Source organism: Oncorhynchus nerka, linkage group LG9a (genome assembly GCF_034236695.1).
Source record: "Oncorhynchus nerka isolate Pitt River linkage group LG9a, Oner_Uvic_2.0, whole genome shotgun sequence".
In the NCBI taxonomy this organism is placed as follows: Eukaryota; Metazoa; Chordata; class Actinopteri; order Salmoniformes; family Salmonidae; genus Oncorhynchus; species Oncorhynchus nerka.
In genome coordinates, this window is record NC_088404.1 from 59,589,581 (window position 1) to 59,616,464 (window position 26,884).

The window sequence follows — 26,884 nt, forward strand, 5'->3', positions numbered from 1 at the left end:
TAAACATAACTCTCATAGAGAAAAACATCCTAGTATTTCCATATGTCCTAGTATTTTCTAGAGATGGCTTCACTACAGTACAAATGTATCCCGTACAATATGTTATTATGTTATTATTTCCCAACGTCCTTGTTCTGATAACTTCCCATTGCTTGTTGAAAACATAAATAAACATGAAGGCAAAGACATACAAAAAATAGACAACCAAAAAACATATTAAATTATAGAAAAGTTCTCAACAATAGAGAGAGAGAGGAGAGAAGATAGAGAGAGTGAGATAAGAGTGAGAGATCAAGTGTGTGTGTGTGTGTGTGTGTGTGTGTGTATGCAACCGTAAGCGAGCGTGTAATTGAGTGTGTGTGCACGTATCAACTTCATAGTGTTCAGATATTTTTACAGTCCCCATTATTTTTTCTGGAGCCTGATGTCCCCATAGAATTTAGTATAGCATGGTGTTATGGAGCTGTCTCAGAAGAGCTGCCCATCTATAAAGAGTTTGTTCACAATGATAAAGGCACGCTTACCATTCTCCCTCTGTTGCCTTTACGCCGTTCGTTTATCTCCCTTGGAAATTGGTCATTGAGCCCGAATTTGGCCCCTTTAAGCTCCCTTCCCCTGCTTTTGATCATCAAATCAAATCAAATGTATTTATATAGCCCTTCGTACATCAGCTGATATCTCAAAGTGCTGTACAGAAACCCAGCCTAAAACCCCAATCAGCAAGCAATGCAGGTGTAGAAGCACGGTGGCTAGGAAAAACTCCCTAGAAAGGCCAAAACCTAGGAAGAAACCTAGAGAGGAACCAGGCTATGAGGGGTGGCCAGTCCTCTTCTGGCTGTGCCGGGTGGAGATTATAACAGAACATGGCCAAGATGTTCAAATGTTCATAAATGACTAGCATGGTCAAATAATAATAACCACAGTAGTTGTCGAGGGTGCAGCAAGTCAGCACGTCAGGAGTAAATGTCAGTTGGCTTTTCATAGCCGATCATTCAGAGTATCTCTACCACTCCTGCTGTCTCTAGAGAGTTGAAAACAGCAGGTCTGGGACAGGTAGCACGTCCGGTGAACAGGTCAGGATTCCATAGCCGCAGGCAGAACAGTTGAAACTGGAGCAGCAGCACGGCCAGGTGGACTGGGGACAGCAAGGAGTCATCATGCCAGGTAGTCCTGAGGTAGTCCTGAGGCTCAGGTCCTCCGAGAGAGAGAAAGAAAGAGAGAATTAGAGAGAGCATACTTAAATTCACACAGGACACCGGATAAGACAGGAGAAGTACTCCAGATATAACAAACTGACCCTAGCCCCAATACACATAAACAACTGCAGCATAAATACTGGAGGCTGAGACAGAAGGGGCCAGGAGACACTGTGGCCCCATCCGATGATACCCCCAGACAGGGCCAAACAGGAAGGATATAACCCCACCCACTTTGACCGAGCACAGCCCCCACACCACTAGAGGGATATCTTCAACCTCCAACTTACCATCCTGAGACAAGGCCGAGTATAGCCCACAAAGATCTCCGCCACGGCACAACCCAAGGGGGGGGCGCCAACCCAGACAGGAAGACCACATCAGTGACGCACCCCTCCTAGGGACGGCATGAAAGAGCACCAGTAAGCCAGGGCTGACTCAGCCCCTGTAATAGAGTTAGAGGCAGAGAATCCCAGTGGAAAGAGGGGAACCGGCCAGGCAGAGACAGCAAGGGCGGTTCGTTGCTCCAGAGCCTTTCTGTTCACCTTCACACTCCTGGGCCAGACTACACTCAATCATATGACCCACTGAAGAGATCAGTCTTCAGTAAAGAGTCTCTCACATGGGTAGGCAGACCATTCCATAAAAATTGAGCTAAATAGGAGAAAGCCCTGCCTTCAGCTGTTTGCTTAGAAATTCTAGGGACAATTAGGAGGCATGTGTCTTGTGACCGTAGCGTACGTGTAGGTATGTATGGCAGGACCAAATCAGAGAGATAGGTAGGAGCAAGCCCATGTAATGCTTTGTAGGTTAGCAGTAAAACCTTGAAATCAGCCCTTGCCTTAACAGGAAGCCAGTGTAGGGAGGCTAGCACTGGAGTAATATGATCAAATTTTCTGGTTCCAGTCAGGATTCTAGCAGCCGTATTTATTACTAACTGAAGTTTATTTAGAGCTTTTTCCGGAAAGTAGAGCATTGCAGTAGTCTAACCTAGAAGTAACAAAATAATGGGTACATTTTTCTGCATCATTTTTGGACAGGAAGTTTCTGATTTTTGCAATGTTACGTAGATGGGGAAAAAAATCTGTCCTTGAAACAGTCTTGATATGTTCGTCAAAAGAGAGATCAGGGTCCAGAGTAACGCCGAGGTCCTTCACAGTTTTATTTGAGACGACTGTACAACTATTAAGATTAATGGTTGATCAGCTCCCTAATGATCAGCTCCTTTTGTTGGTAGTGTTCAAATTTTGTGATAATCGGTCAGGGACCCTTGGTCTTGTCGCTCCGAGCTCCAAGTCTGTGCCCTCGGTGGAAAGCCACCTTGTTTACGGTATATAGAGGAAGTTTCAAGGCGGATTTAGTGAACTCTCAACAGGTAGAGTGCTTGCTGCATAGTCTGGTTCGAGTATTATGATCCCTGGACCTGGGAACCTAGTTCCCAAACGGCTGCCTGCTGCTCCAAAGCCCGAGAGCTAGACTGTCCCTTTTTATAATTACTTCAATATAATATACATTCATACCATTCTCATTCTCCAAGTGGAAATGTTCTTTGGATAGCTCAGAAACTGCACAACACTTGTGATAAATGGTTTGGTTTGATTTATTTAATTGCATTTACTAGTTCACTGTCAATTTCTTTGTTGTTTTTGTTTGGAGAGCATGTGTCCGGTTTGTCTCTCATGTTTAATGTTGTGTGAACGTGCACGCTTTAGTGTGCATAGATATACCTGGCCTGCGCGCCAAGAATAGATGTGGCCGAATGTACACTACATGACCAAAAGTATGTGGACACCTGCTCTTCATAAATCTCATTCCAAAATCATGGGCATTAATATGGAGTTGGTCCCCCTTTGCTGCTATAACAGCCTCCACTCTTCTGGGAAGGCTTTCCACTAGATGTTGGAATTTTGCTGCGGGGACTTGCTTCCATTAAGCCACAAGAACAATAGTGAGGTCATGCACTGATGTTGAGAAATCAGGCCTGGCTCGCAGTCGGCGTTCCAATTCATCCCAAAGGTGTTTGATTGGGTTCAGGTCAGGGCTCTGTGCGGGCCAGTCAAGATCTTGACAAACCATTTATGTATGGACCTCACTGTGTGCACAGGGGAATTTTCATGCTGAAACAGGAAAGGGCCTTCCACAAACTGTTGCAACAAAGTTGGAAGCACCGAATCGTCTAGAATGCCATTGTATTCTCTAGCGTTAAGATTCCCTTTCAATAGAACTAAGGGTCCTAGCCTGAACCATGAAAAACAGCCCAAGACCATTATTCCTCCTCCACCAAACTTTACAGTTGGAACCATGCATCGGGGCAGGTAGCTTTCTCCTGGCATCCGTCAAACACAGATTCGTCCATCGGACTGCCAGATGGCGAAGCGTGATTCATCACTCCAGAATACCCATTTCATGAAGCTCCCAACGAACAGTTCTTTGCTGACGTTACTTCCAGAGGGAGTTTGGATCTCGGTAGTGAGTGTTACCACCGACAGATGCATTTTACTTGCTACTTTCTTTAGCCCTCGGCGGTACGATTCTGTTTGCTTGTCTGGCCTACCACTTTGCATCTGAGCCGTTGTTGCTCCTAGACATTTCCACCTCACAATAACAGCACTTACAGTTGATCAGGGCAGCTCTAGCAGGGCAGAAATTGGACGAACTGGCTTGTTGGAAAGGTGGCATCCTATGACAGTGCCATTCTACTGCCAATGTTTGTGTATGGAGATTGTATGGCTGTGTGCTTGATTTTATACACCTGTCAGCAACGGGTGTGGCTGAAATAGCCAAATCCACTAATTTGAAGGTGTGTCCACATACTTTTGTTTATAGGTGTATTTAAGTGCCCATTTGAGGATGTTCCAGCTAGTTAGTAAAGTTTTGGGTAAGGAGAGGCAGTATCTGAGCCTGGTAGACCCCACATGTGCTTTGCTGGTTAAGACAGGTGTTGCCTGATGAGAGGCTTTTTCTTTTGAATGCTGACATTTTGATGTCAAAACTTTGTAAATATTACCGTCACCTTTGAAACACCAGCGCAGTGTAAATAAATCCAACACTCATTTGCACCTCTACTGTACCTGCATGCCTCCTGCTGAATCTTGTACTTGAATGCCCTTATTTTACGCTGACACAGCGCAGCGGAGATGGGCTACAGATTTCCCGCCAACCTGTCACTTCATAGGCACTCAGTGGTCTCAGAGTCTCTGAATTTCAACTTCATGTTTATTGTGGTGTAGTGTGATATAAACAGAATTCAATATAATTCCAATGCAAGAACCCCCCAAAATGTAGCTCGCTGATTTCATCTGCCCCCTGGCGCCGGGTCTGACCTGGTGACCGAACAGGCTACCAGCTGGGGGGATAGCTCCAGGGGCCCTTGAGCTGGGCATTCATGACTTGCGGAGACCCAGGGGGGGGCTCGGAGTACCTGACCACCACACAGGCCTGTCTGTCGACATAAGCCCCGCACACCACAGGGCCTTCAGCCTGCCAGGGGTGGTCAAATCTCCCATCCCTGAAGTTGAACTTTAACCGTTAATAACTGGCACACAAAAGCCAACCTCCACAGATGCTGTCTGCTCTGCTCTCCTGAAGGACAGTGTCACACACACCTATTTACATAGGCCTTCTCCCTGGGGTCTACCTGACTTCCAGGCAGGCTCCCACGGACCTGGTGACATCTTCTACTGTCAAAGCACCCCTGTTTGGTTCTGACTCCTACCTCACCCTCCTTGGCTCTCTTTGGGCATCACCCATCACCACGTCCCGGCCAGGACTCAGCCACCTCCACAACCTCGCCCCAAGGTGAAACTGGGCCCCACACTCAAGCAGCCCTCTCCCGGCCACGAAGAACTCTATTGCTCCGCTGTCCGGGACCACCAGCACCCGGTGACCCAAACGCGCACTGTGCACCTGGTAACCTATAACAGGCTCTGCACACATTGTAACATGCTCTCTTTTCTGTTCATAGAGTCCCAAATCTACGCTCAACAGCCTAAGTCCAACCATGTACTTTGTGACACCCCGCTCCGTTTCCGCTCCAGAGAGGGGCCCTGCCCGAGTCCGGCCGCCCTTGCTCTGACTCTGAGTGCCCCGTCTGTGGGCCCCCGTGTGTACCTGGTGACACTACGACTTCCAGGAAGGCCACAGTGAGTCAGGCCTGACTCTGCCCTCAGGCCTGACTCACAGTCCAAGAGGACGGGCCCACTCTGTTTCTGGTCCCTGCTTCAATGCCTTCCCTCTCCCTGGGCCTGAGAGTCCAGCTTACTCCCTGGAAGACCAGACCTGCAGGCCTCCACACCTACTCTCCCGTCCCAGTCCAACACCCCTCTCTCTGGGCATCACCCATGACCAAATAACTGTATGTATTTAACAGTGGATGAAGGATGTATTGCTGCCTCGATCAGAGCTCTGGCCTGACTTGGCTTTTTCTTTGCAACTCTGCCTAGATGGCCAGCATCCCGGGGGTCACCTCTTCACTGTTGATGTTGAGACTGGTGTTTTGCGGGTACTATTTAATGAAGCTGCCAGTTGAGGACTTGTGAGCCGTCTGTTTCTCAAACTAGACATTCTAATGTACTTGTCCTCTTGCTCAGTTGTGCATCGGGGCCTCCCACTCCTCTTTCTATTCTGGTTAGGGCCAGTTTGCACTGTTCCGTGAAGGGAGTATTACACAGTGTTGTACGAGATCTTCAGTTTCTTGGCAATTTCTCACACGGAATAGCCTTCATTTCTCAGAGCAAGAATAGACTGATGCATTTCAGAAGAAAGTAAGTCGCTCTGGATAAGAGCGTCTGCTAAATGACTTAAATGTAAATGTAAATGTAAAGTTCTTTGTTTCTGGCCATTTTGAGCCTGTAATCGAACCCACAAATGCTGATGCACCAGATACTCAAGTAGTCTAAAAATGGCCAGTTGTAATTGCTTCATTTATCAGCACAACAGTTTTCAGCTGTGCTAACATAATTGCAAAAGGCTTTTCTAATGATAAATTAGCCTTTTAAAATTCTAAACTTGGATTAGCTAACACAACGTGCCATTGGAACACAGGAGTGATGGTTGCTAATAGTGGGCCTCTATACCCCTATGTAGATATTCCATAAAAAATCAGCCATTTCCAGCTACAATAGTCATTTACAATATTAACAATGTCTACACTGTATTTCTGATCAATTTGATGTTATTTTAATTAAAGGACAAAAAAAAAATCATTTTCTTTCAAAAACAACAACATTTCTAAGTGACCCCAAACTTTTGAACGGTAGTGTATATTGACTCTATGCACAATCAGAGGACTCTACACACACTCACACTCAGTCACACACACTCACACTGACACTCCAACACAAACACACACTTAATTTTCGCACACACATAAAACGCACAGACATTCATACTGACTCTACGCACACACACACACACACACACACTCACATATAATCATCATATACGCTGCTGCTACTCTGTTTACCATTTATCCCTTTTTACAGAGTGGTGCGACAAACAAAAAACATCCAGCCAGCAGCAGTCCTGTGGGAGAAAACAAGCCCAGTTCCTGTTGCGTCATGCTGATGACAGAGTCAGGATTTGACTTAAACAGCATGAGTCCATGGCCCCTTCCTGTGTGGTGTCAACGGTACAGGCTGGTGGTGTAATGGTGTAGGGAATGTTTTCCTGGCATACGTTAGGTTCCTTGATACCAATTGAGAAACGTTTGAACGCCAAACCATGTAGAATAAATGCCCCAGAGAATTCAGACTGTTCTGTAGGCAAAGGGGTGTCAAACCTGGTACGAGATGGGTGTACCTATAAAACTGGCCTCTGAGTGTATATTTGATAATTTTGTATTTTATTTATGCACTTAGAGAATATTCTTGTATAATGAAAAGCACATTTTACGAATGTAATAAATTATTATTATTATTATTATTATTATTATTATGTATCTTTACCCCTACCACTCCAGTATCCCTGCGCATTGTAAATATTTTTATTTTTTAAATTTTTTTATTTCACCTTTATTTAACCAGGTAGGCTAGTTGAGAACAGGTTCTCATTTGCAACTGCGACCTGGCCAAGATAAAGCATAGCAGTGTGAACAGACAACACAGAGTTACACATGGAGTAAACAATTAACAAGTCAATAACACAGCAGAGAAAAAAGGGGAGTCTATATACAATGTGTGCAAAAGGCATGAGGAGGTAGGCGAATAATTACAATATTGCAGATTAACACTGGAGTGATAAATGATCAGATGATCATGTACAGGTAGAGATATTGGTGTGCAAAAGAGCAGAAAAGTAAATAAATAAAAACTGTGGGGATGAGGTAGGTGAAAATGGGTGGGCTTATTTACCAATAGATTATGTACAGCTGCAGCGATCGGTTAGCTGCTCAGATAGCTGATGTTTGAAGTTGGTGAGGGAGATAAAAGTCTCCAACTTCAGCAATTTTTGCAATTCGTTCCAGTCACAGGCAGCAGAGTACTGGAACGAAAGGCGGCCGAATGAGGTGTTGGCTTTAGGGATGATCAATGAGATACACCTGCTGGAGCGCGTGCTACGGATGGGTGTTGCCATCGTGACCAGTGAGCTGAGATAAGGCGGAGCTTTGCCTAGCATGGCCTTGTAGATGACCTGGAGCCAGTGGATCTGGCGACGAATATGTAGCGAGGGCCAGCCGACTAGAGCATACAAATCGCAGTGGTGGGTAGTATAAGGTGCTTTAGTGACAAAACGGATGGCACTGTGATAAACTGCATCCAGTTTGCTGAGAAGAGTGTTGGAAGCAATTTTGTAGATGACATCGCCGAAGTCGAGGATCGGTAGGATAGTCAGTTTTACTAGGGTAAGCTTGGCAGCGTGAGTGAAGGAGGCTTTGTTGCGGAATAGAAAGCCGACTCTTGATTTGATTTTCGATTGGAGATGTTTGATATGGGTCTGGAAGGAGAGTTTGCAGTCTAGCCAGACACCTAGGTACTTATAGGGAATATGGTATTGGCACTGACCCTGTATACACTATAAACTCAGCAAAAAAAGAAACGTCCTCTCACTGTCAACTGCGTTTATTTTCAGCAAACTTGTGTAAATATTTGTATGAACATAACAAGAGACATAACAACTGAGACATAAACTGAATAAGTTCCACAGACATGTGACTAACAGAAGTGTCCCTGAACAAAGGGGGGGGTCAAAATCCAGACGTGCTCAATGGGATTGAGATCCGGGCTCTTCGCTGGCCATGGCAAAATACTGACATTTCTGTCTTGCAGGAAATCATGCACAGAACGAGCAGCATGGCTGGTGGTATTGTCATGCTGGAGGGTCATGTCAGGATAAGCCTGCAGGAAGGGTACCACATGAGGGAGGAGGATGTCTTCCCTGTAACGCACAGCATTGAGATTGCCTGCAATGACAACAAGCTCAGTCCGATGATGTTGTGACACACCGCCCCAGACCATGACGGATCCTCCACCTCCAAATCGATCTCGCTCCAGAGTACAGGCCTCGGTGTCACGCTCATTCCTTTGACGATAAACGCGAATCCAACCATCAGTGAAGAGCACTTTTTGCCAGTCCTGTCTGGTCCAGCGACGGTGGGTTTGTGCCCATAGGCGACGTTGCCGGTGATGTCTGGTGAGGACCTGCCTTACAACAGGCCTATAAGCCTCTCAGCCTATTGCGGACAGTCTGAGCACTGATGGAGGGATTGTGCGTTCCTTGTGTAACTCAGGCAGTTGTTGTTGCCATCCTGTACCTGTCCCGCAGGTGTGATGTTCGGATGTACCGATCGTGTGCAGGTGTTGTTACACATGGTCTGCCACTGCGAGGACGATCAGCTGTCCGTCCTGTCTCCCTGTAGCGCTGACTTAAGCGTGTCACTGTACGAACATTGCCATTTATTGCCCTGGCCACATCTGCAGTCCTCGTGCCTCCTTGCAGCATGCCCAAGGCACGTTCACGCAGATGAGCAGTGACCATGGGCATCTTTCTTTTGGTGTTTTTCAGAGTCAGTAGAAAGGCCTCAGTTTTCATAACTATGACCTTAATTGCCTACCGTCTGTAAGCTGTTAGTGTCTTAACGACCGTTCCACAGGTACATGTTCATTAATTGTTTATGGTTCATTGAACAAGCATGGGAAACAGTGTTTAAACCCTTTACAATGAAGATCTGTGAAGTTATTTGGATTTTACGAATGATCTTTGATAGACAGGGTCCTGAAAAAGGGACGTTTATTTTTTTTGCTGAGTTTATATGCAAAAGTATCTAGACACCGCTTCAAATGAGTGGATTGAGCTATTTCAGCCACACCCTTTGCTGATAGGTGTATAGAATCGAGCGCACGCCCATGCAATCTCCATAGACAAAGATTGGCAGTAGAATGGCTTTACTGAAGGGCTAAGTGACTTTCAACGTGGCACCTTTCAAACAAGTCAGTGTGTTAAATCTCTGCCCTGCTAGAGCTGCCCCAGTCAACAGCAGCTCCACACATGCTCATAGAACGGGACTGCCGAGGGCTGAAGCACGTAGTGTGCAATAGTCATCTGTCACGGGTTGCAACACTGACTATGGAGTTCCAATCTGCCTCTGCAACCAACGTCGGCACAAGAACTGTTCGTCGGGAGCTTCATGAAATGGGTTTCAATGGCCGAGCAGCCGCACACTAAGAGTGGTGTAAAGCTCGCCGCCATTGGACTGTGGAAACGCGTTCTCTGGAGTGATGAATCACGCTTCACCATCTGGTAGTCCAATGGACAGAGCTGGGTTTGGCAGATGCCAGGAGAACACTACCTTCCCCATTGCATAGTACCAACTGTAAAGTTTGGTGTAGGAGGGATAATGGTCTGGGGCTGTTTGTCTTGGTTCAGGCTAGGCCCCTTTGTTCCAGTGAAGGGAAATCTTAACGCTACAGCATACAATGACATTCCAGACAATTCTGTGCTTCCAACTTTGTGGCAACAGTTTGCGGAAGGCCCTTTCCTGCATGACAATGCCCCCGTGCACAAAGCCAGGCCTAATCTCCCAACATCGGTGCCCGACCTCACTATTGCTCTTGTGGCTTAATGGAATATTGTAACATGTAGTGGAAAGCCTTGCCAGAAGAGTTGAGGCTGTTATAGCAGCAAAGGGGGACCAACTCCATACTATTTCCTGTCTGTTTTTGTTCTACTTTATTTTATAGTACTACTGTTATTGATTACTGCATTGTTTGGAAAGAGCATACAAGAAAGGCATTTCACTGTGCTTGTGCATGTGACAATACAACTTTGGAACTTAAAATTTGAGTATATGCTGTTGTTGCCCTTTACATCCTTCTGCTGACCTTACAGTTTGCTTGAACAAAATAAGAAAACGGTGGTCATTGAGTGTGTGCGTGTGTGTATTCGTTCTCTTTAAGCTCTTCCCAGCAAGCAGGGGACGTCCTGATGACATTTGGTGATGTTCCCATTTGGTCCCTTAAGGGTTTCGACGTGATGTTATCCCAATGACGTCCTGATGACATTTGGTGATGTTCCCATTTGGTCCCTTAAGGGTTTCGACGTGATGTTATCCCAATGACGTCCTGATGACATTTGGTGATGTTCCCATTTGGTCCCTTAAGGGTTTCGACGTGATGTTATCCCAATGACGTTCTGAGATTTTATTTGATTTATTAGGATTGTTCTAAGAACATTATAAGAGCGTTGAGTGATAGTCCCAAGAGAATGTTCTCTGGGGGACCTTTGTCATCTTCCCTGTAAGTTCTCAGCGTGTCACTGAGGACCATGTCATTTTTTCTAGTCCTTAGGATGGTCCGAAAGCAACATTCTCTGCGGGACCTTTACATAGAGTTCCCGGTTTTTCCCAGGGGAGTTTTTAGGATTTTCTTGGGTCGTTGTGCTATGATCCCCTTAAGGTCACATGAACTTTCTTGGTAGGTTTTTGTCTAGATCCCGGTTTGTCATTTTTAGGACATTCTTGGGACGTTTGTGTCATGGTCCCCTGAAAGATTTTTGGACGTTCTGTCATTGTCCCCTGGAGGTTTTTGTCACGTGATGGTCTCAGGTGTCCCAAACCCCATTCATTACTTATAATACATCTCTGCACTTAGCAAAATAATGTCATCTGCACTGCTATTTTAGTTATCAGGTAATCTGACTATTCTCTCACTGATTTAATTTACTCATTTCAGCCATTTGAGTTTGGGGTTTCAGTAGAGTTGTTGGTGGGGCTTATTATTCAGTTTTAATGTTACTCCTGAATCACTATGATAAATATAATAGTTTTTCTTCAGTGTATTTTTACCAGAGCTGAGATTTACTTAGATGTGAAACGTGTAGGAAAAGGCCATCAGTCAATGATGCAGACATTGTGGTGTAGCAGGAGGATTGGAATGCTGTGAATCAAGAGGTTGTGAGTTCAAATCCCAGGTGACGACATGTTGAATAATTAAATACTGTATGAATAAACTTACATCATGTGTGTCAAATATGTTGAACACATTGTGTTGAATGCTGTGGTTGTGACTGGATCAGTTTGGTTCACCAATCAGGGTCTTGATGGGCTTGGCAAAAGTAACAAGGGTGATGTAAAATGAAACTAGGGTGTGTGTGCCCTGGGTAAATAAAGAACACATTTGGGGATGGGTGTTTCTTTGTGACAATCAGGTGACAAAGACCTCCAGGGGACCATGACACAGTGTCTCAAAAATGTCCCTGGGACTAACTGGGAACTAGGCAAAACCTCCATGCAATCATGACAAAAAATCCAGATGACTTTAGGTGGCAATTTTGTGACATCCCGGGGACGTCCTAATGCCTCATTATTTTTTGCAGGGTTACTCCAGTACTTACTGTATTCAATTCAACTCAACCCACACACACACAGAAGGGAAGTGAGTCATGTGGAGACAGCGTTGCTTTCAACCCCTCTGAGTAAAGCCAGGCTAATCAGATCTTACCTCACAAAACCCACTGGCCAAGTCGGCTGGAAGAGAGAAAAAAAAGTTTTATTGTCACATACACCAGATACACCAGGACTAACTATTTACTTGTCATTGTCACTTCAACAAAAAAACTATAACGCTGTTTTCATACAGTATATATTCTCTTGTGACTGAAAAACATTGCAGTTAATGTTGAGATGTGTTCTTTACTTGAACTCTGTGAAGCATTTATTCGGGCTGCAATTTCTGAGGCTGGTAACTCTAATGAACTTATCCTCTGCAGCAGAGGTAACTCTTGCTCTTTCACTGCTGTGGCGGTCCTCATGAGAGACAGTGTCATCATAGCGCGTGATGGTTTTTGCGACTGCACTTGAAGAGACTTTACAAGTTCTTGAAATTTTCCAGATTGACTGACCTTCATGTCTTAAAGTTATGATGGACTGTCGTTTCTCATTGCTTACATGAACTGTTCTTGCCATAATATGGACTTGGTCCTTTACCAAATAGGGCGATCTTCTGTATACCCTTGTCACAACACAACTGATTGGCTCAAATGCATTAAGAAGGAAAGAAATTCCTCAAATTTAACTTTTAAGAAGGCACACCTGTTAATTGAAATGCATTCCAGGTGACTACCTCGTGAAGCTGGTTGAGAGAATGCCAAGTGTGTGCAAAGCTATCATCAAGATGAAGGGTGGCTATTTGAAGAATCTCAAATATAAAATAGATTTTGAGTTATTTAACACTTTCTTGGTTACTACATGATTCCATATGTGTTATTTCATATTTTTGATGTCTTCACTATTATTCTACAATGTAGAAAATTGTACAAATAAAGAAAAACCCTTGAATGAGTAGGTGTTCTAAAACTTTTGACCGGTAGTGTATGTGGTTGTGAAATTGTAACTCAACTTACTGTCATCTAGGTGTATTGTTTGTCAGTTATGTTCTTCATTATTGTGTTTTTGACGGAGAAACTATTTGTGTGGGGAACTATTTCCATTGTCGTTTACTGAGCTCTTCAAACTGTTTCTCTGGGTGTCTTTTGTAATGCTGCCCGGCCCGCCTGTAAAAAGAAAACCTTTTTTTGATATTTTCCCCTCCCTTTGTTCTTTCTCTCTCTCTCTATTTTCTCTCTGTTTGATGGTGTAGGCAGTTAGGGTGTGTGTGTGTGTGCGCATGTGCATGCTTCTGAGGGGGAGTTGATAGATGAGTGGGAGAGGGTTGTACAGGTGAAACAGGGTGGAGTTCTACAGGAAACGTGTTACTCAGAGCTATTGTGAAAAGGATTACAACCATTGGTTGTGTGTGTATGCATATTCGTGTGTATATGTGCTGTCAGTGAAATGTAAAAAGAAAAAAACACTATTATGCTCTCTGTTTTGTTTCTTTTTAAATCACACCGCAAGGCTAGCACCTCCCCTTCCTCTCTGGCTCAGAGTGCACACCTCAAAGATCTACACATATCTTTTAGATTATATTCAAGGTTCTAGACCTTTTCAACAGTCAAAACAATAACATGTTCTATATGCAAACGCAACCAAGACCTTCTCCAGGAAACATCCAATCCTGCAGATCACCATAATTGTTAACTACCTAGTTAGTTGGCTAGCTAGCACAACATTATAAGTTAGTATTTATTGATCCAACCCAAAAATGTAACAAATGAATTATATACACACATTGACTTGTTGCTACCACATCCACAAAACAAAATCATCAGAAAATGTTTATTTCCCGTTTATTATCCGTTTAATCGGATGGTGTTACATTTGGCTAGCACAGCAAATAACCAGAGCTAGCATTGTGAAGGTAGACAAAGATCAGCTTACCTTGTTAGCCAGCTAGATAGATGAATTTATCTCACGACAGCCAACAATATAAACTAAACTAAATGTAGCTAGCATACGAGTCCAATGTTTGACGGCCACATTGTTTAGCTACATCAAAGTTAGCTAGCAGCAGTAATTACCCCACTATCGACCTCTCTCTCTCCCCCTCACTAATCTCTCTCTCCTAGCTCTTCATCTGCTTCCTCCAAAACGCAACTATATTTTAACCAGGTGTACTGCCCACTTAGTTTCAATTAAGGAACATACTGTAGTTTTAATGAACCGCTAGCTTGTGCTAGACATGTATTATAAACCTCACGTTACGAGACCAAGCTAGTTGTTTGTTTACATGTAGTAAAGCTTAGAATACAAATGCTGCACCTTGTGGTGATAATGTTGAACTGCATATTAATTACTCCAGGATGATACATTACATGAAGCAACTTTATTTCAACCATCATGTATTTTGAGAGGGACCACTGTGAAGGGTAACTTTTACATGGGCTGCAAAGTAGCTATGTAGTAATGTGTGAGTTCCATCTTTGTATGGCTGACTGGCCAGGACACAAACCCTAATCAAATGACACTTGTAGCTAGCATGCTAATCACTGGAGAAGGAGGACAATGAGTGTAGCGGAATGAAACAAATCAGTGCAAAGTTGCAGGAGGAGATCCTCCCGTAGCCGAGATGCTTACAGTATAAAAATATGGATACCGTCATGATAGACAGGAGGATACACTACTTCAAGTCTCAAGGGGGATGACATCACATTGGCTACTAGAACTCACATGCAGCTCACCTCTACTACAGTCACAACCCTTTCACCTCCTCCTATGCCAGTGACAGTATAACTCAGCCACCGACTGTGTGATCAGAGTCAATGTAGCTATTTTGTGGGTACTAGATTGACTCAGTTCACACAGTCTGCTCTGCTGGCTGCTGAGTTTGATGCGGAGGAGGACAAGGTCAGTGAGTGTAGAAGAGAGGTGAGTGTGTATCACATGTGAGCTAGTTGACAGGTGAGTGCTAGGCTCTTTCTCAATTCATCATTACTCGATTCATCTCCTAGTCTCCTTCTAAAAACCCATTGGAGAAGTAGGTCAGAGGGGAGGGACTTTGTACCTTCTCCTCCAATACAGTTGCAAATACAATAGAGTTGAGGAGATAGGATGCAAATAATCAAGGAAAGACAAAGTGAGAATGCCCTAGTAGCCATGGTGTGGTGACGTCACCCGCCCTGAGACCTAAGGTACTGTTATCCTAGCCCAACCAAGATCAAGGTTTTGTTATGATAATAGACGCTGCTTTGTGGGTATGCAGTGCTGTTGTGGACCGGGGTTGCATCCTAGGTCAGCCAAATCTGTGCAATATCATCAGACAAAATGAGAGTGAGTGACAACCAAATAAAACAGAAACAGTGACTGTTCAATGAAATGTTGAAGACAAGTAAAGCCTGAATGGTGTTATTAGCAATGTCTATTATGATGTTAAATCCAAACTCTCTCCTCCCCTCCAGAATTCCATCCGCCACAACCTGTCCCTCCACAGTCGTTTTGTTCGTGTGCAGAACGAGGGGACAGGGAAGAGCTCGTGGTGGATGCTGAACCCCGAGGGAGGGAAGAGCGGCAAGTCCCCCCGACGTAGAGCTGCCTCCATGGACAACAACAGCAAGTTCACCAAGAGCAGAGGACGGGCTGCCAAGAAGAAGGTAGGAAGGAGCAGAACAGTACATACACTGTCTATCATCATCTGTATTTCAGCACCACTACAGTGTTTGTTTGTCAATATGGGAAAGTGAATAGATTGGGGTACATCACTTATATCCATTATAGGTTAATATGAGTTGCCAAAAAGTACTGAAATTAAAACTATCTCTAATTTTACCTACAGTGCAGAGTTGTTCTGCACGTCTGTCAGCTTTGTGTCAGTGGCCTGTCCACCTGTGTACCTTTGTCTACCTGAGCTCACCTCTGTCCCTCTCCTGTCTCCCCAGGTGGCTCTCCAGGACGGGGTAGTTGGGGGTGCAGACAGCCCAGGAGGCTCCCAGTACTCCAAGTGGCTCGGCAGCCCCAACTCCCACAGCCACAGCAATGATGACTTCGAGGCCTGGACTACCTTCCGGACGCGTGCCTCCTCCGACGCCTCCACCCTCTCTGGCCGTCGCTCTCCCTTCCTGGAACAGGACATCGACCTATCAGAGGCCGACGTCCATATGGGCTACCCTGGAGGGATGGGGCCTAAGATTACCTCCATGGCCACCCTGCCCAGCCTATCAGAAGTGGGCCTGGCCGGCTCCATGGGGGGTCATCATCATGGTCACCACGGAACAGAGAATGTCATGGAGAGTCTCCTTGACAACCTCAACCTGCTGTCCCCCAAGAATCAAGGCCAGCTGGTGATATGTGGCGGGCCTGGGTCTGGACCCGACTCCTCACGGTCCTCCCCCTCCTCCATGCTTCAGAACAGCCCCTATAGCTCCCCCTCCATGAACCCCCAACCCCAACAGCAGGACTACAGGAAGTGCCTCTATGGCCAGGCTGGGCCAGGCATGAACAGCCCACATCTCTCCCCCATCCCCATGCAGACGCTGCCAGAGAGCAAGCCTCCAGGGTCCTTTGCACACTTCCGGAGCCATTACAACTGCCCTGCTGGGCTCCTTAAGGAGCTGCTGACCTCTGAAGTAGCTGACCCCCGTGGTGGGGGTGGTGGGGAGGCCATGCCCACCATGGAGACAGTAGTGTCCCAGTCAGGGAGAGGGCGAGAAGGAGGAGGGCGGATGCTGCCCAACTACAGCAGCCAGGGGCAGGTGGGACAGGTGGGACGGCACAGAGGGGTGAAGATGATGAGTCCCCCTCCTCAGCAACACACACAACACCCTCAGTCCCACACTCAAAATCCACACCCTCACCCACATCTGCAGCCTTTCCACAGCCAGGGCCAGTGCCCTCCCCCATCTGGGCCATCCATGAACGGCTGTGGCCTGATTCCCCTGACCAGCCTCAACCACGCTGGGGGCCCTGCCCGTCTAGCCAGCCTCAGGACACACATCCACCAGCTACAGCAGCGGCCCCACAGTGGTGGTGGTCACCCAGTCTCAGGCCATCACAACCACAGTCCCCACCACAACGGAGCTCCTCCACCCAGCTACAGCAGCAGTGCTAATGGTTATGGGAGACCAGGTCCAGGTCCCAGCTCTGCTCATCCCCAGTCCCACCACTACCACCACCATCATCATCATCATCATCAGGAGAGGCTGCCTAGTGATCTAGACGACATGTCCATCGAGAGGTTTGAGTGTGACATGGAGTCTGTTCTTCATGACACGCTGATGGACGGAGACTCGTTGGACTTCAACTTTGACCCCATGGTGACCACCCAGGGGTTTAGTCAGGGGGTTGGGGTGAAGACCACCACACAGAGCTGGGTGTCTGGCTAAGACACACACACACCTCTCCGACTCAGAGCAGACAGGTTAGTGTATAGAGATGCAATATAATACAACAATGTAAATATAATATCATATATTTACTATTAAATTGTGTCTCAATGGTAAATGTTTTGCAAATCCTTTAATGGATTCATTATGCAGTTATTGATGGTTTTACAGTTTTGATTTTTCAGATTTTTCAACATTCTCCACTGGCCTTCATGAAGAGAATGGAAGAGTCTAAAGAATCCATTGCCCCTCTCCAGAGGACTATCATCAGCCCGTCCCAATTCTGTCACTATCCATTGCAGATATGTAAGATGGAAGAAATCAGGTGGAAGCTCCATCACTAAACTGTGTTCACATATCTAGACCCTTTAGATTTGCAAAGATCAAGGGGTACGGAGGGACTGCGCTGGCTGAAACTGTGAGGGAAAGTCTGGTCTGAAGTTGGCCTTGTAAATATAGCAGCACAATACCATTCACTTCAACAGTACTTGGAAGAAGCTGGAGACTCTTAAAGCAATGTTTTATTGTGAAAAATGTTTTGTGTTTAGTATGTTATTTGAGTTTTTTGGATCTCACATGATGTTTTTGCGAGTGTGTATTTATCTTTTTTTAGTTTGGCTTTAGCTCATCAAAAACAACTGGAATGGAGTCGGTTCTGTTTCACATTCAAGTGGGGTCTGTCCCACCCTTCAAGGTGCTTCTCTATAAGGTTGTCAAAAAAGGTTTTACATATTATGTCTGAGTAAGATATTATCGATGTAAATATGCTACTATACTTCAAACATACAGTGCATTCGGGAAAGTATTCCGACCGCTCAACTTTTTACAAATTATGTTACGTTACAGCCTCCTTCTAAAATTGATTCAATTGTTTTTTTCCCCCGCATCAATCTACACACATTACACAATAATTACAAAGCACATTTTTTATTTTTTTAAAAACATTTTTGTAATTGTTTAAAAAAAAATCAAAAATGAAATATCACGTAAGTTTTCCGACCCTTTACTCAGTACTTTGTTGAAGCACCATTAGCAGCGATTACAGCCTTGAGTCTTCTTGGGTATGACACTACTGTCACGTGTGCTCCCTCTCCGGCCTCTAGGTCACCAGGCTGCTCATTATGGCGCACACCTGTCACCATCGTTACGCGCACCTGCGCATTATCAGACTCACCTGGACTCCATCACTTCCCTGATTACCTTCCCTATATATGTCACTCCCTTTGGTTCCTTCCTCAGGAGTTATTGTTTCTGTTCCAGTTTCATGTCTGTGTTGTTCGTGTTTTGTATTATGTTTTCATTTATTTATTATATTATTCACTCCCTGAACTTGCTTCCTGACTCCCAGTGCACACATTACAACTACAAGCTTGGCACACCTGTAGTTGAGGAGTTTCTCACATTCTTCTCTGCAGATTCTCTCAAGCTCTGTCAGGTGGGATGGGGAGCATCTCCAGAGATGTTTGATTGGGTTCAAGTCCGGACTGATTGGGTTCAAGTCCAGGCCGCTCAAGGACATTTAGAGACTTGGCACACCTGTAGTTGGGGAGTTTCTCCCATTCTTCTCTGCAAATCCTCTCAAGCTCTGTCAGGTTGGATGGGGAGCATCGCTGCACAGCTATTTTCAGGTCTCTCCAGAGATGTTCAATCACATTTATGTCCGGGTTCTGGCTGGGCCATTCAAGGACATTCAGAGACTTGTCCCGAAGCCACTCCTGCATTGTCTTGGCTGTGCTTTGGGTCGTTGTCCTGTTGGAAGGTCAACCTTTGCCCCAGTCTGAGGTCCTGATCGCTCTGGAGCAGGTTTTCATCATCTCTCTGTACTTTGCTCAGTTCATCTATGCCTCAATCCTGACTAGTCTCCAAGTCCCTACCACTGAAAAACATCCTCACAGCATGATGCTGCCACCACCATGCTTCACCGTAAGGATGGTCCCACGTTCCTCCAGACGTGACTCTTGGCATTCAGGCCAAAGAGTTCAATCTTGGTTTCATCAGACCAGAAGATCTTGTTTCTCATGGTCTGAGAGTTCTTTAGGTGCCTCTTGGCAAACTCCAAGCGGCTGTCTTGTGCCTTTTACTGAGGAGTGGCTTCCGTCTGGCTACTGTTCCATAAAGGCCTGATCGGTGGAGTGCTGTAGAGATGGTTTACCTTCTGGAAGGTTATCCCATCTCCACAGAGGAACTCTCCAGCTCAAGGCCCTTCTCCCCCGATTGCTCAGTTTGGCCGGGCGGCCAGCTCTAGGAAGAGTCTTAGTGGTTCCAAACTTCTTCCGAGTTTCATAGCAAAGGGTCTGAATACTAATGTAAATAAGGTATTTATGTTGTTTATTTTTAATACATTTGCTAAAAATATATATTTAAAAAACTTTTCGCTTTGTCATTATGGGGTATTGTGATGTCATCATGGGGTATTGTGTGTAGATTGATGACAAAATAAATGTATTTAATCCATTTTAGAATAAGGCTGTAACGTAACAACATTTGGAAAAAGTCAAGGGGTCTGAATACTTTCCAAATGCACAGTATATGCTATATGCTGTGTGTATATTTGTGATACAGAATATTCTTACATTTTTTCATATTTCCCTAAAACCAGAAATGTCTTAGTTTCTCTCAGTCTATGCATTAAAAAGCCTTTCAAACTGCCGATATTCTATGTTGAACCTTGTACCCAGGAACCAGTCCAGCATAGGAATAGCCATAATCACAGTGATTTATATATCAGTGATAGTACATATCAGACTAGTTCAGTGATAATAGATTCAGTGTATTTCAGTGACAGGACAAATCCGAGAGGTGTAGGTAGCAAGGGGTTACTTATCCAACATTTTAGGCTATTCTCACCTCAGCCTTTCATCGGTCTTCCATTCTCTCCCTCTTCAAGTCACTCCTCAGTTACTATTCCTAATTCCATCTACTTTTCTCTCATCATCTAATGTATTTGACAATCAAACTCTCCCTTCCTGGCCTTTCTCAAATCAGCTCACTTCCCAATACACCACTTGTTCTCTCTCCCTCTTCCAAAATATCTCCCTCCCACTCTCCTGAATTTGATTTTACTCCCCTCTCTGTATGCCTTAATATTCTCTCCCACTTTATCTCTACCCCTTCCTTCTCTCTCTGGCCCTCTCTCTGTCTTTCCCTCCCTACCTGTGGGTGTGAGGGCGCTGTATGCTTTAGTGGTCATTTGAAAGGCTGATAATGGAACCTAGTTTAACTCACAGAACACAGGATTTGAGCTATGTTCTTCCATATGAGCCCTGCATCTTTGCTTCCCTGTTTATCACGGACCACAACGTGTTATCCAACTAACCTGAAGTTTTGGAGTCAGTGTACTTATTCTACAGGTATCTGCCAAAATAATATCACACAAGTATATGGGGGATACAAAGTCAATTGAAAGCATGTGCTTACATACAGTTGTGTTTCCTCGGTTAATTAAGCAATTAACATCCTATCATGATGAGGAACATTATTTTGACTACCATGGCTATGCCACCATAGGATGACAATGCCCCCATCCACAGGGCACGAGTGGTCACTGAATGGTTTGATGAGCATGAAGACGATGTAAACCATCTGCCGTGGCCGTCTCAGTCACCAGATCTCAACTGAACACTTATGGGAAACCCTGGAGCGGCACCAGAGACAGCGTTTTCCAGCACCATCAACAAAACACCAAATGATGGAATTTCTCACGGTAGAATGGTGTCGTATCCCTCCAATAGAGTTCCAGAACACTTGTAGAATCTATGCCGAGGTTCATTGAAGGTGTTCTGGCTTGTGGTGGCCCAACAACTTGTTGAGAAACTTTATGTTGGTGTTTCCTTTCTTCAAGTTGTATTAGTCGGATGTTCCTTCTCGACAATGCAACAACAATAAAAAAAAATATTACAAAATAACAATATGTACATAAAGTAAATTGCTCAGTAGAATAAGTTATCATTTTAGCATAAGTATAATACATTTATAGTCCAATATTTACACGTTTTGGAGAATGGGGGATTGGGGGGCAAGTGTTTAAATTGTGCTGTATTTATCAATAATAATTAGAGGCTGGTAGCAGCAGTTGTGATATGTGTAGCATGAATGTGTGTGTGAGTGTGTGTGTTTGTTTGTTGGTGTGTGTGTGCGTGTGTGTGTGTGTGTGCGTGCATGGCTGTCTGTGTGGGTGAGTGAGTGCATGTGTGCTGAGGTGCGGAGAGTCATTGCAGGTGGTCAGTCCAGTTCAAGTGTTCAGCAATCTGATGGCTTGTAGATATAAACTGTCTCTGAGCCTGTTGGAGTCAGACCTCATGATGCAATACTGTCTGCCCAATGGTAAGGAAGTGAACAGCTCGTGGCTGGGGTGTGTGGGGTCCTTGACGATGCTGCAGGCCTTCCTCAGGCAAGTAGATGTCCTGGATGGGTGGGAGCACGGTCCAGGTGATTTATTTTGGCAGTTACCTGTATATAGTCTCACATTTTGCTGAAAATAGTTGTTACTATTCTGTTCCTATTCATTTAGAACATTATTTTCCCGAGATGTTGTGCGGTCCTCCCATTAAGACTCGTCGGGAAAGCATGTTGTTTATTAGGCTACATATGAAATAAGTTATAATGAACTTCACAGGGTGGTGAAAGTGCAAGGTGATGAGTTTGATGTTAGTTTCCAATAAATATTGGGGGTCTTATTCTGGAGACATGATCAATGATGCTTGGCTGCCGTTTGGTAATCTCTTTCTTTTTTCCATAATAATCTCATCCTGTAGGCTATACCCGCAATGTTTCTGCAAGCTTTTGGCTATATAGCACCATTTTTTTTGTGAGAACACCATCAGTAGATTTAAAATTGAGATGGAAATGAATTGAACTTGTATTTTTTATTCTGTACAAAGTCCTCATGCACAGCCTTTTATCCACAATAAGTAAATGATGGAAACGTCTCTGTTAATGCACATATAGTTTTTTTAATGCAGATTTTAGATGCAGCCGCCAATTGGATGGAAACCTAGCTAGTGACAGTCACCCAATTAGCATTTTTTTTAAAAGTCTAGTCTCCAGCTATATAAACTTGTAGTAATCATGGTTGAATTCCTGACTGGGGAACCCCCATTGATTTTGTTAGTCACTCTCCCTCAGAGATCATATTAAAAACTACAAACATTTCTCTCCCCCCATGGCAAAATGTGTAGAATTTCAACAAAATGTAGCTTAGGGCACCCAAAAGGCAAGGGCCAGCTCTGACTGCATGTGTGGGTATGCAGACGCAGACACTGCGGCCTCTCATCATAAGTTTTTCTTGACCCCACCCCCATCAAAATTGCCCATCCCTGATTTAGAATTCTAAGTTTGGGAAAGTGAAGGCTTAGATGTTATTTGTTAGTGGACGTAGCATTGTCATGTATAGTAATTCCCAGAGTAACCTGTTAGAGTCTAACTCTGCATTCCAAATGGTACCCTATAGGTGCCTTTTGGGACATGAATCAGCAGTCTCAAAATCCAGGCTCGGGAGCGATATCAGGCCTGCAAGATGAGTTATTGCACACTCACACACTCATACATCGACTTTTTACCTCTCAACATCGTGAAGGGAATTTTTTTTTTTTTTTTTTGCATTTCCTTTTTCTGTCACAGTGCGTCGGGATTGTGTATGGAAAATATGATACGTAACTGTTTTCTTCATTTACAGTATGGATAAGTTGTTGATGCTAGAATAGACTGTTCACAAACCTTACCAGCCATGTGTGTACTGAGTTATATATTTATTCTTTCAATTTCTGTTGTTTCCATTTTTCTTTGCTTATTTCAAAATAATAGCCATTACTAACTTTCAGCATATATATGTGACCTCACTGTAAATAATAATACATTAATATGTTGATTGTTTAAAATGAATGAAAAGTTTAAGATAGGGTATGCAGTATCTACAGAGATCTTATCGTGAGTGACTCCGTCCCAAATAGTACCCTAGTTCCTATATACAGTGCATTTGGAAAGTATTCAGAGCCTTTCCCTTTTTCCACATTTTGTTACGTTACAGCCTTATTCTAAAGTGTCTAAAATACTTTTTTTACTCATCAATCTACACACAATACCCTATAATGACAAAGCAAAAACAGGTTTTTAGACATTTTTGCACATTTATTAAAAATACAACAGAAATACCTTATTAACATAAGTATCTAGACCCTTTGCTATGAGACTCGAAATTGAGCTCAGGTGCATCCTGTTTCCATTGATCATCCTTGAGGTGTTTCTACAACTTGATTGGAGTCCACCTGGGGTAAATTCAATTGATTGGACATGATTTGGAAAGGCACATACCTGTCTATATAAGGTCCCACAGTTGACAGTGCATATCAGAGCAAAAGCCAAGCCATGAGGTCAAAAGAATTGTCCTTATAGCTCCGAGACAGGATTGTGATCTAGGGAAGGGTACCAAAAAATGTCTGCAGCATTGAAGAAGAACACAGTGGCCTCCATCATTCTGAATAGAAGACGTTTGAACCACCAAGACTCTTCCTAGAGCTGGCCCTCCGGCCAAACTGAGCAATCAGGGGTAGAAGGGCCTTGGTCAGGGAGGTGACCAAGACCCAATTGTCACTCTGACAGAGCTCCAGAGTTCCTCTGTGGAGATGGGAGAACCTTCCAGAAGGACATCCATCTCTGCAGCCCTCCACCACAATCAGGATTTTATGGTAGAGTGGCCAGACGGAAGCCGCTCCTCAGTAAAAGGTACATGACAGTTCGCTTGGAGTTTGCCGAAAGGCACTTGAAGGACTCTGACCATGAGAAACAAGATCTGGTCTGGTTTGATGAAACCAAGATTGAACTCTTTGGCCTGAATGCCAAGCGTCACGTCTGGAGGAAACCTGGCACAATCCCTATGGTGAAGCATGGTTGTGGCAGCATCATGCTGTGGGGATGTTTTTCAGCGGCAGGGACTGGGAGACTAGTCAGGAACGAGGGAAAGATGAGCAAAGTACAGAGAAATTCTCTATGAAAACCTGTTCCAGAGCACTCAGGACCTCAGACTGGAACGAAGGTTCACCTTCCAACAGGACAACGACCCTAAACACTCAACAAAAACAATGCAGGAGGGGCTTCAGGACAAGTCTCTGAATGTCCTTGAGTGGCCCATGATAGAAACTCCCCAAATACAGTTGTGCCAAGCTTGTAGCATCATGCCCAAGAAGACTCGAGGTTGTAATCGCTGCCAAAGGCGCTTCAACAAAGTACTGAGTAAAGGTTCTGAATACTTATGTAAATGTGATATTTCATGTTCTTTTTTTTGTTTTCATTTCTTTTGTTTTATTACTGTTTTTGCTTTTTCATATTTGGATATTGTGTGTAGATTGATGAGAGGGGGAAAACGAGGTAATCCATTTTAAAATAAGGTTGTAACATAACAAAATGTTGGAAAAGTCAAAGGGTCTGAGTACTTTCCAAATGCACTGTAGTGCACTTTTTTGGGCTAAATTCCATAGGGATTAGGGTGCAATTTGGGATGCAAACACTTTTGTAAATGCCAGCTTTAAGATAATCATCCATGAGACAATTGTATTATATAAAATATAAACTTTCTGTTACTATTTTGATTTTGATTTAAGTGCTGTTTTTTGATTTCGTAACATACATTGTTACGTAGCTGCTGTTTGTATATATAAAAAAAACAATAACTAAAAGTAGAAATGTTAAAATAGACTTTATCAACAACATAGACGGCAGGTAGCCTATTGGTTAGACCGTTGGGCCAGTAACCGATCGAATCCCAGAGCTGACAAGGTCAAAATCTGTTGTTCTACCCCAGAGCAAGGAAGTTAAACCACTGTTCCTAGGCTGTCATTGTAAATACGAGTTTGTTCCTAACTGACTTGCCTCGTTAAATAAAAAGTAGGACCAATTTTCATTTAAAATGTTGCACTTCTAAAGTTTTGTAGTTGCTCAAGTGTTTCATAGAATTTGTTTTGATTAAAAAGATTTTTACAGAAAAATGCTTATCCTCAAACGTAAAAAAGTGTTTGAGCCGGTTACATTTCTTAACTTATGTACAGAAAGCAACATGTATTTTGATATACAGTATGTGGGAAATACCAATAAAGTATAATATAATTATTCAATGCGATTTGTTTATGCATTACAGATGATCTATATTCAGAATTATATATTGTAAGGTAGCTGTTGCTGTTTGTTATATAGACAATTTACTGTTTTGTTAGTTATGATTTGGAGCGAGGTAGAATTGTTAAGTGTTATGATTTGTATCATATTTTGACAATGGAAAATCTTTAAAGTCAATGGGTATTGTTCAACGTTAATTCTGACCTTAAAATCACTGTTGATGAGTTGGTGTTGACTCTGACTTGAAGTTGTTTCTGGTAAGTGTTCATGAAATGTCAATGTTATTGGTAAATGTTTATTCTGCCATGAAAATGCTGTCTGGAATTATTTAGCCTTGGTGTTAAAAAAAATACATCCAACCACCCCCCTAGCGTCGATGTCCGAGCCCCCACGGAAATCGAATTAGCATAAAACCAAAATCCCCATCAAAATCTTTCTGTCTAAGGTGAGATGTGTTTTCTTGCATAGGCTGCATATCAATCCACTGTATCCCTCTATGTTGACCTTCCACCGCAGATGCGGAGCTTGTCAGACCAGGAGACATCTAGAAAATCGGTATTCTCACGAAAATGTCTAGCGTCCGAGTGCTTTGGTCTCACAAGACTCGCCCGGTACTAACAATGTATGGGAGTATATACAGTTCGGAAGGTATTCAGACCCCTTGACTTTTGACACATTTTGTTACGTTACAGCGTTTTTTTATGTATTAAAAACAATATCCTCATCAATCTACACACAATACCTTATAACAACGAAGCAAAAACGAGTTTTTAGAAATTTCTGCTAATTTATTGTAAAGAAAAACCTGAAATATTTTCAGGTCTCTCCAGAAAAGTTGGATCAGATTCACGGCCCTGGCTGGGCCACTCAAGGACATTCAGAGACTTGTCCCGAAGCCACTCCTACGTTATCTTGGCTGTGTACTAAGGGTCATTGTCCTGTTGGAAGGTGAACCTTCACCCCAGTCTGAAGTCCTGAGCGCTCTGGAGCAGGTTTTCATCAAGGATCTCTCTGTACTTTACTCCTTTCATCTTTCCCCTCAATCTTGACTAGTCTCCCAGTCCCTGCCACTGAAAAACATCCACACAGCATGATGCTGCCACCACCATTCTTCAAACCTGGTGCCAGGTTTCTTCCAGATGTGCCGCTTGGCATTCAGGCCAAAGAGTTCAATCTTGGTTTCATCAGACCAGATAATCTTGATTCTCATGGTCTGAGAGTCCTTTAGGTGCCTCTTGGCAAACTCCAAGTGGGCTGTCATGTGCCTTTTACTGAGGAGTGGCTTGGTTTTATGGTAGAGTCTGGCCACTCTACCATAAAGGCCTGATTGGTGGAGTGCTGCAGAGATGGTTGTCCTTCTGGAAGGTTATCCCATCTCCACAGAGGAACTCTCC

At 44.0% G+C, this 26,884-nt stretch overlaps 1 protein-coding gene across 2 annotated transcripts in view; it reads left to right on the forward strand.

Annotated features, from left to right (window-relative positions):
* Window positions 1-25,489, forward strand: part of LOC115134609 (forkhead box protein O1-A-like) — a 72,550-nt gene extending 47,061 nt beyond the window's left edge. Inside the window, exons 2-4 of one of the 2 annotated variants that reach the window (XM_029668776.2) lie at window positions 15,465-15,656; window positions 15,942-17,419; window positions 17,556-25,489. In XM_029668776.2, the coding sequence (XP_029524636.2) occupies window positions 15,465-15,656; window positions 15,942-17,384 (1,635 nt within the window). In that variant the 3' untranslated portion in view covers window positions 17,385-17,419; window positions 17,556-25,489. The remainder of the gene's footprint in view (window positions 1-15,464; window positions 15,657-15,941; window positions 17,420-17,555) is intronic. The other variant, XM_065022738.1, reaches the window with a different exon arrangement.
* The last annotated feature ends 1,395 nt before the right edge of the window (window positions 25,490-26,884 follow it).